Source organism: Glycine soja, chromosome 16 (assembly GCF_004193775.1).
Source record: "Glycine soja cultivar W05 chromosome 16, ASM419377v2, whole genome shotgun sequence".
In the NCBI taxonomy this organism is placed as follows: Eukaryota; Viridiplantae; Streptophyta; class Magnoliopsida; order Fabales; family Fabaceae; genus Glycine; species Glycine soja.
In genome coordinates this window covers 10,416,953-10,425,958 of record NC_041017.1, presented here as the reverse complement: position 1 = coordinate 10,425,958, position 9,006 = coordinate 10,416,953, and the positions used below count along the sequence as shown (strand labels likewise).

Here is a 9,006-nt window from a genome sequence, read left to right as displayed (position 1 = left end):
AGGTTTAAATTTAACTTCAATCCTTTCTTTTTGACACCTATCTTACAGTGATGCATGTGAGACAGAGAGAGAAGATATTGAGAGATTTTCGTAATCGCTAGAGAGCTTCATAATAAATTTAAGAACATTAGGTTAAAGCTATTTCTCATATGTCAAACCACCTTGCAAATGTTGGATTTGTCAAGAAGTACATTTACCATGATTTAAGCTTGTTTGGACCTGATGAATAGTGGGGTTCTAATACCGGCAATCAAATTCTGAGGGAAGAAGCACTGAAAGAGGGGTAAAAGATACATCACTAAAAGAAAAACTCAGAGCAAGTAACAACTATGGAGCATCAAATCTTCGCACAACCTTACCTTCAAAACACAGCCGTGTTACGACCCCTCCAAAAAGGGGTACTCACTGGCTTCGGCGGTGCCACCACAAGACGAGATGCCGGACGAGGTGACGGGGGTGTGGGCAAACGCCACAAGTCATGGCGAGGTCACAGTACACAGAAATTTCAGACACACAGGGAAGCGGGAGCTCGAGCGAGTGTTCACGAAATAGCGCAAATTACAACATTATATACATCAACCTTAACGACGGTGGCTTAAGAGCAACGTCTTCGAAATTCAAAATTTCAACGACGATGTTTTTAAGTGCACCGTCTTAAGTTACCAGCGCGCCACCTACAAAGACGGGCACCCATGGCCAACGTCGTTGAATGTGTCACGCGCCATGCACATGGCACATAAAATGCTCACTTATTTACGGAATTGCCACCGCTACTCCTATTATGACATTTTTGGCAGAAACGATGTGGAACGCGCGTCGTAAAATAGCTTTTTTTTAGTAGTGTAATGTACGCAAGGTTAATCATAGGATTGAGTAACTCAAAAATCAGGGTGTTAGAAACAACCCCCTGAATGTCACACAGTGCCGTGATCAACGCTGGGAACCCGAGCCTGGATGTGTTGGATTGGGCGATCTGACTGATTTGCTGGGAAATAAAACTGTCCACGTCCAGGTCCATCTTCATCACCAAGCCATATATGAGACGGGCCCTGTCAACATTAATATCAGAAGTGTGAGAAGTAAGAACAAGGTTAAAATAAGAAAGGACACTCTATGTCTGAGCGAGTGTCGTCAGATCCTTCCGCAGCAACTTCTAGGGGGCACCATCAACATTCAGAACAAACCGTCCCCCTGGAGTACACAAAGTGGAGAGGATGGCATCATGATCGGGAGGAGTGCGGAGGTACTGAGAGTAGGCTGGGTACTCCTCTACATCTGCCAGGATGACTGGGGTGTCAAGGAAGTCGTTAATCGTCTCTGCATCAAACCACATGACCTGTCCTTGAACCCTACAAAACTTTGGACTATGGTCCTCTGGATCATATAAGTTGGAGTAAAACTCCTTCACCAGAGCGACATCAATCCTCTTCTCTGGAAGTCGGGTTAACACCTGGTCCCATCTGCACCTCTGGAGCTCCTGGAGGAACTCATCAAACATCCTGGGTGTGAGCTCGACATTCCTCTCCAGAAGAATGTTCCGGAGCTGAATGTTATCCTGGTATCTATGCCAAATGATCTCCGAGGTGAAGCGGGAAGAGTCCCAGCTTGATGCTTCCCCAGGTGTGGGCACAGCTCGGCGTTTGCGGGAGGCCATCTGAAAAAACAAAGAAACAAAGACGGAAAAATAGATTGTGGTTAGTAATAGAGGAGGGTGCAAAAAGAAATTCAGAAGGGAGTGTAGTTAGTGAAAAAGAGGGTGCAGAAAGTAAGGCACGAGGGCTGATGGGCCCTAAGGCCCAGCCCCATGCTTAGCGCGTTCACTGAGTCTCATGAGCGCGCTTAGCACGAGGTGCCGGCTAAACGCATGCTGTGTTTTCTTGTCCTGTCTGGCGCAGGCTTAGCGCATGCTTCTTTCTTCCTTTCTATGTTTCTTTTTCTCGCTAAGCCTTTGTGTAGGGCTTAGCGTGATGGTACCTGCAAAGTATTACAGCAACAGTCCAGATTCCCAATCTCACCTATTTTCGTAAAAACTACGTGAAGAGGCACAGGGAGGCGAGTAAGTTTAGAGGAAATGTAGAGAAAAAGGGTATAGGGAGTGGGAGTGCGCAGAAGAGAAAAAAAAATGAGGTGGTTGAAATTTAAAATACAAAAGGGCAGCTGAGGGGTGGGACAGTTTTGAAAACTGTCCAGCAATTTATGGTTCGCGCGCTTAGCGCGCATCTGGTCGCTAAGCATACCAAGGGAAGCGTCCCTTGGTTTCCCTCAGAATTTTTAAAATTTAAAAATTGAAAATATACCTAGGCGCTTAGCGCCTAGATGCGCGTGGCTTCGTGCAGCCCACTTCGCTTCTTCTATTGGCACCCCTCCTATTGCTGACTTCACCTACTGGGTCTTTACTTTCTGCACCTGCTGTTTTCTATTTGCACCTATTGGGCTTTTCCCTTTTTTTTTGAAGGAATACAGAAAAATGACTACATTTTTACAAAATATGTTGGGTTGCCTCCCAACCAGCGCTTAGTTTATTGTCTTTAGCTAGACACTAGGCCTCCTCAAGGGTCATTCAAGTAGATGATGGTCGTCAATCGCTCTAGTTGTCCTCCGTTATAAAGCTTTAAGCGTTGTCCATTGACGATCCATTTCTTCTCAAAGTTCTCTTCTCTAGGGTCCCCCAATTCTACTGCTCCGTGAGGTCTGACTTCATTGATTATGAACGGCCCTAACCACTTGGACTTCAGCTTACCTGGGAATAGCCTTAGCCTTGAGTTAAAGAGTAATACCTGCTGCCATGGTTGGAATTCTTTCCTCTGTAGCTTCTTGTCATGATATGCCTTCATCTTTTGGTTGTAAATTTTGGATGACTCGTAGGCATTCAGTCTCATCTCTTCTAATTCCAGCAACTGTAGCTTCCTCTTTTCTCCGCATGCGTTGTTATCAAAGTTGAGTAACTCGAGAGCCTAATATGCTTTGTGCTCCAGCTCCACTGGTAAATGACATGCCTTCCCATACACTAGCTGAAACGGTGATAAGCCGATGGGAGTTTTGAATGCTTCCCTGTAGGCCCAAAGAGTATCATCGAGCTTCAAGGCCCAATTCTTTCTTGATGATGCAACTGTCTTCTCCAGGATTCGCTTGAGCTCTTTGTTAGAAATTTCTACTTGGCCATTTGTCTGAGGGTGATAAGGTGTGGCCACCTTATGTCTTACATTATAGTGCTCCAGGACTTTCTTCAACTGATTATTGCAGAAGTGCGTTCCCCATCACTAATCAAGGCTCATGGGACTCCAAAATGGGAAAAGATGTTCTTCTTCAGAAATTTTATCACTACCCTGGCATCGTCTTTTGGAATGGCTATGGCCTCCACCCATTTGGAGACGTAATCCACAGCTACCAGGATGTAAACATTCTCGTATGAAGAAGGAAGAGGCCCCATGAAGTCTATGCCCCAACAGTCAAAGATCTCTACTTCCATGATATTCTGCAAAGGCATCTCCATCCTTCGAGATATCCCCCCTGTTCTCTGGCATTTATCACAACAACGCACAAACTCGTAAGCATCTTTAAAAATAGAAGGCCAGAAAAAACCTGATTGTAGCACTTTTGCTGCTGTTCTGTCCCCACTGTGGTGTCCGCCATAGGGTGAACTGTGGCAGTGCCAAAGAATGCTCTGTGCTTCCTCCTTTGTGACGCATCTCCTTAATAGATTATCAGCTCCTGCCCTAAACAAATGAGGATTATCCCACACATAGAAGCGTGCATCATGCAAGAATTTCTTCCTCTGACTCCAATTAAACTCCTCTGGAATGACTCCTGTGGCTTTGTAGTTAGCCATCTCTGCAAACCAAGGTCTGGTGGTAACCTACAAAAGAAATTCATCAGGAAATTCTCCTTTTACCTCTGGTTCTTCCTTGGTGACTTCTTCATTCTTTAATCAGGATAAATGATTGGCTACCACATTCTTGGATCCTTTATTGTCCTTGATGATGATGTCAAATTCTTGTATCAGCAGGACCCATCTAATCAACCTCAGCTTTGAGTCTGTTTTGGCGAGCAAGTGCTTGATGGCAGCATGATCTGTGAAAATGGTGACCCTCGACCCTATCAAGTACGACCTGAACTTCTCCAAGGAAAAGACAATGGCTAGCATCTGCTTTTCTGTGGTCGCATAATTTAGTTATGCTTTATTAAGGACCTTACTAGCATAATAGATGGCGTGAAATACCTTGTCGTGCCTCTGTCCCAAAACTGCTCCTACTGCATAATCACTGGCATCACACATTAGTTCAAAATCTTTATTCCAGTCTGGTGCAATCATTACTGGTGCAGTGGTGAGCTTATTCTTTAGTGTCTAAAAATGCTGCTGAACATTCTTCATCAAACTTAAAAGCCACATCCTTATTCAACAGATTGCTTAAGGGCCTGGCAATCTTCGAGAAGTCCTTGATGGACCTCCTGTAGAAACTTGCATGCCCTAAGAAACTTCTGACACCTTTAACATTCATTGGTGGCGGCAACTTCTCAATGACGTCTATCTTTGTCTGATCAACCTCAATCCCTCTGGCTGAGATCTTGTGGCTCAGGACTATGCCCTCTCGAACCATGAAATGACACTTTTCCCAATTTAGTACCAAGTTAGTCTATACGCACCTCTGTAGTACCATCTCTAGGTTCCTCAAATAGTTGTCAAATGAGGGTCCAAAAATCCAGAAGTCGTCCATAAATACCTCGATGCTCTTCTCCACCATGTCTGAAAAAATGGCTAGCATGCACCTCTGAAATATGGCTAGTGCGTTACATAACCCGAATGACATCCTTCTGTAAGCAAAGACGCCGAAGGGGCATGTAAAGGCCGTCTTCTCCTGATCTCTGGGGTCTACCGCGATCTGGTTGTATCCTGAATATCCATCCAAAAGCAGTAGTATGCCTGCCCTACAAGCCTTTCCAGCATCTAATCCATGAAAGGTAAGGGGAAATGGTCCTTCTGTGTGGCTTCATTCAACTTGCGATAGTCGATACACATCCACCAACCAGTGGCAGTTCGTGTTGGTATCAAGTCATTCCTCTCATTTCGTACCACTGTCATTCCGCCTTTCTTAGGAACCACCTGTACTGGACTTACCCAAGCGCTGTCAGAGATGGGGTATATGAACCCAGCCTCCAAAAGCTTGAGCACCTCCTTTCTTACCTCTTCCTTCATTGTTGGATTCAGCCGCCTCTAGGGTTGTCGGACTGGCTTGTAGTCCTCTTCCATCATTATCATGTGCATGCAGTAGGCAGGGCTAATTCCTGAGATCCGATATGTGCCATCCAATTGCTTCCCTGTGTTTCTTTAGGACGTCTACCAACCTATTTTCTTCCTCTGTTGTGAGTGCATTACTGATCACTATAGGCTTATCTTCCTCCAAGAACACATACTTCAAATGATTAGGCAATATCTTCAACTCTATCTTCTTCTTCTCAGACGGAACTTCCTTCTCTAGCGTCTCGAAATTGGCTTCTCCCTCAGGAATACTGTCTTCTTGATCCAAGTTTTCCAAGCAAGCCTTCAGATCTTCTTCCTCTTCACTGGTTAGACAGTCTAAAGCATTTACCATTGCTTTTTCTAGCGAAGTCTATGGTGTCTCGAGAAAACTGACATCTTCCTCATCAATCTCCTCTATTCTGAAGCACTTCCAACCCTCCTGTGGGTACTTCATTGCCTTGATAAGGTCAAAGGTGATCTTCTGATTATCAATAGTCAACTCTAAGTTCCCATTCCCCATATCCACCACACAGTTGGCAGTCAGCATGAAGGGTCTGCCTAAGATAAGGGGAATCTCAGTGTCTTCTTCGATATCCATGATAAAAAAGTCCACCGGAAAAGTGAAGTGGCGTACCTTGACCAGGACATCTTCTACCACCCCATATGGCCTTGTGATTGAGCGGTCTGCCAGTTGAAGCGTCATCTTGGTGGGATCTATCTTCAAATTCCCAATTCTTTTGCACATTGACAAGGGCATCAGATTGATACTTGCTCTTAGATCAATGAGGGCCTTGTTTACGGCTTCCTTCCCAATGGTGCACGGGATGGTAACACTTCCGGGGTCTTTAAACTTCTTGGGTAGCTTCCTTTGTATTATCGCACTGCAATTGCCTCCTACCACAATATTCTCGTTGTCAATATACTTCCCCTTCTTGGTGAGGATGTCTTTCATAAATTTGGAGTAGAGGGGCATCTGCTGTAAGGCTTCCCCGAATGGCATAGTGATTTCTAACCCTTTGAATATTTCCAAGAAACGTCTAAAGTAACGCTCCTTGTTCTTCTTGGTGGGTGCCATAAGATATGGGAGATCCTGTGGAAGGGCTAGTGGTTCTTCCTTCTTGGCTTCCCTTGCTCTCTGGCTCTTGGTCTTAGGTGGTGATGCCACCTTCTCTTCTTCTTCTGTCTTCTCTGTCCTTCCTTCTTCTGGCCAGTCTTCTCCTTCAACCTTACCCTCCTCCTGCGCTCTTCTCTGCCCTCAAGTCAGTACTGCTTTTCATTCTTCCTTGGGGTTCTTCTCCATGTTAGCACCGAAAGTTCTAGTGGGCCGTTCGGCTTTGTCATGCGCCAGTTGGCCCATTTGAACTTCTAGATTCCGAATGGCTGCATCCGTGCTCTTTTGATGTGATCTTGTCTCCTTGATGAATTGCAGCAGCAGTTCCTCTATTTTGGTGGGCTTTTCTTGCTGATTCGGACCTTGGCTAGGGTGCTGGTATGGTGGCTGGTATGGTGGTTGGTTCCTTTGCTCCTTATATTGATTTCCTTTATTCGTCCAACTTGAGCCTTGCATGAAGTTTCTTCCTTGATTAAACCCCGGTGGCTCGTGATTAAATCTTGTTGCCCCTTGATTGAATCCAGATGGATTTCCCTGGTTGTAGCCCTGAAATCCGTAACGATTTAGTATGCCTATATAATTTACTTCACGAGAGGGGTCTTGTTGGCTTGCACATTGTCCAGGCTCATGTGTCCCTCTGCATGTGGGGCATTCTTCTACCTGCAAAACAGAAGAGTGGGAAGAACTTATCGCTTGTAATTGTTGAGGCAGCTTGCTGAGGGTTTCGATGAGGGCTTCTATCTGCCTCGTCAACAGCTTGTTTTGTACCAAAGTTGCGTCCTGCGTGCTAAGCTCCAAGAGGCTTCTTTTTGTGGGAACATAAGTGTGATCATGAAGGATTGCTTGATCGCTAGCCGCCATGTTCTCGACGAGCTCCATCGCTTCTTCGGGAGTCTTCAGCTTGATCTTCCCTCTAGTAGCTGTTTCGATTAAGGTTGCAAGTCATCGATGAATATGTTTAGTTGTACTGGCTCGCTGTATCTGTGTGTTGGTGTTTTTCTTAGCAATCCGTGGAAATGGTCTAGTGCTTCGCTAAGGGATTCATCCAGAAATTGATGGAAATAAGAAATCTCCATCTTTCGTTCGACGGTCTTTGACTCTGGGAAATACTTCTTTAAGAATTTTTCCACTACTTCTTCCCATGTTCTTAAGCTATTGCCTTTAAAGGAGTGCAACCATCTTTTTGCCTCTCCTGCTAGGGAAAAGGAAAAGAGGTTAAGGAGTATCGCATCTTTTGGAACTCCGGCGATTTTAACGGTGCTGCATATCTCTATGTATGAGGCTAGATGCGCATATGGATCTTCATTTGGAAGACCATGGAAGAGGTTCCCTTGAGTAGGAGATCTGCTTGGACTTCCGGCCTTGTGATACTTGTGAAGAACTGAGGAGTGGTGGTATTAGAGAAGTCCTCTAGTGTGACTCTTTGTGCCGGTTCCCCGTCCATCTGAGCATAATTTGGAGAAGGAGGAGGTGAGGTGTAACTACTTCCTTCTATGTCTTGCTCCCTTCTTCTTCTTGCAGCGTTGTTACGCCGACACGTAGCTTCAATTTCTAAGTTAATAGGAACAACGTCTCCAGATGCAGTTCTACCTCGTATAAAAACAAAAAGGCACTACCCGTGCAATTTATGGGAGAAGAAAGAAAGGATAGAAGAAAAAGTAAAGTAAAGAATAATAAAAGAATGAGCCAAGAAAAGAAGAATTAAGCTTACAAACTAATATAGTATGGCAATTAAGTGCGAGAACAAAATCCCCGACAACGGCGCCAAAAACTTGTTGAGGTGTTTGACAAGTGTACCAAATCGTTCTAAGTAGTAATTCTCGGAAGTCCGAGTATCGTTTCCATAGGGATTTTATTGCACTTTATTGAATACTCTTCAATTTGTAAGTAAAAGTAAATAGTAAAAACAGGAATAGGCATAAGAATAAATTGTTGCTATTAGATCAAATAATTTAGGAAGACAATTGATGAAAATGCCAAGACCGGACAAACCTAATTGGCCTACGATGAATGAATTTATGATGTTCATTACCAATGCAGTTGAATTAGTTCTACCCACATCTATTAATTTTACTTGCCCTTGATGCCTCACGATGACAAGCCTATTTTAACTACCTATCTCCCAAATGCCTTTGTGAAGATTCAATAATTAAAATGCATTAAGGTTAAATTCTAGATGTTGCTAAATGCATGGGCATTGGGCCATCATTCTATGCCTAGCAATGCTAGCCCGACGATCCTTTTCTTAATTTGTTCTATTAGGTGTTACCCTTTACCAAGCATATAACCCCTAAAACTGATGCATGCATTACTTCTTAAACCCTTATTAGGAAATACCCTCTCCCGAGCGAATAAAACCCAACAGAAATTTAAGACATAAATGCAAGATAAAAAGGAAAGAATTAGAACATAAAACCTGGAATGAATCCTCTTTGCATTGATAACTCTTGAAGTACACCATACATCATTGGCTTTTTAGGCCTACCAGGCCGTAGCTAGGGGATTAACCACTCATGGCCATTGAGGGGCTTTACAACTGGGGTGAAAGAAAGAATGGATAATAAAAGCAAAGAATATAGAGAGAAAAGGGAGAGCTCAGGCTTGGAATGCTGAGAGAAGTGCTCTGAGGCAAGGTGTACATTCTCCCTTGGCTTGG

At 44.2% G+C, this 9,006-nt stretch overlaps 2 protein-coding genes across 2 annotated transcripts; both read right to left on the bottom strand.

Annotated features, from left to right (window-relative positions):
• Positions 1 to 2,549: 2,549 nt before the first annotated feature.
• Positions 2,550 to 2,879, bottom strand: LOC114389760. Its single transcript, XM_028350501.1, has one exon. It carries the CDS (start codon positions 2,877 to 2,879, stop codon positions 2,550 to 2,552), a length of 330 nt encoding a protein of 109 aa, XP_028206302.1.
• Positions 2,880 to 5,609: 2,730 nt separating this feature from the next.
• LOC114389759 lies at positions 5,610 to 7,229 on the bottom strand. Its single transcript, XM_028350500.1, has 2 exons — positions 6,603 to 7,229; positions 5,610 to 6,488 (listed from the first exon to the last, which is right to left on the bottom strand). The coding sequence occupies exons 1-2, from the start codon at positions 7,227 to 7,229 to the stop codon at positions 5,610 to 5,612; spliced, it is 1,506 nt and encodes a 501-aa protein (XP_028206301.1).
• Between the last annotated feature and the right edge of the window lie 1,777 nt (positions 7,230 to 9,006).

Coding starts and splice junctions, on each gene's coding strand:
- LOC114389760 (XM_028350501.1), bottom strand. CDS start 2,879: ATGAGACTGAATGCCTACGAGTCATCCAAAATTTACAACCAAAAGATG.
- LOC114389759 (XM_028350500.1), bottom strand. CDS start 7,229: ATGGAGCTCGTCGAGAACATGGCGGCTAGCGATCAAGCAATCCTTCAT. Junction 6,489..6,602: donor CAGCCATTCGGAATCTAGAA/GTTCAAATGGGC, acceptor ACTTGAGGGCAG/AGAAGAGCGCAGGAGGAGGG.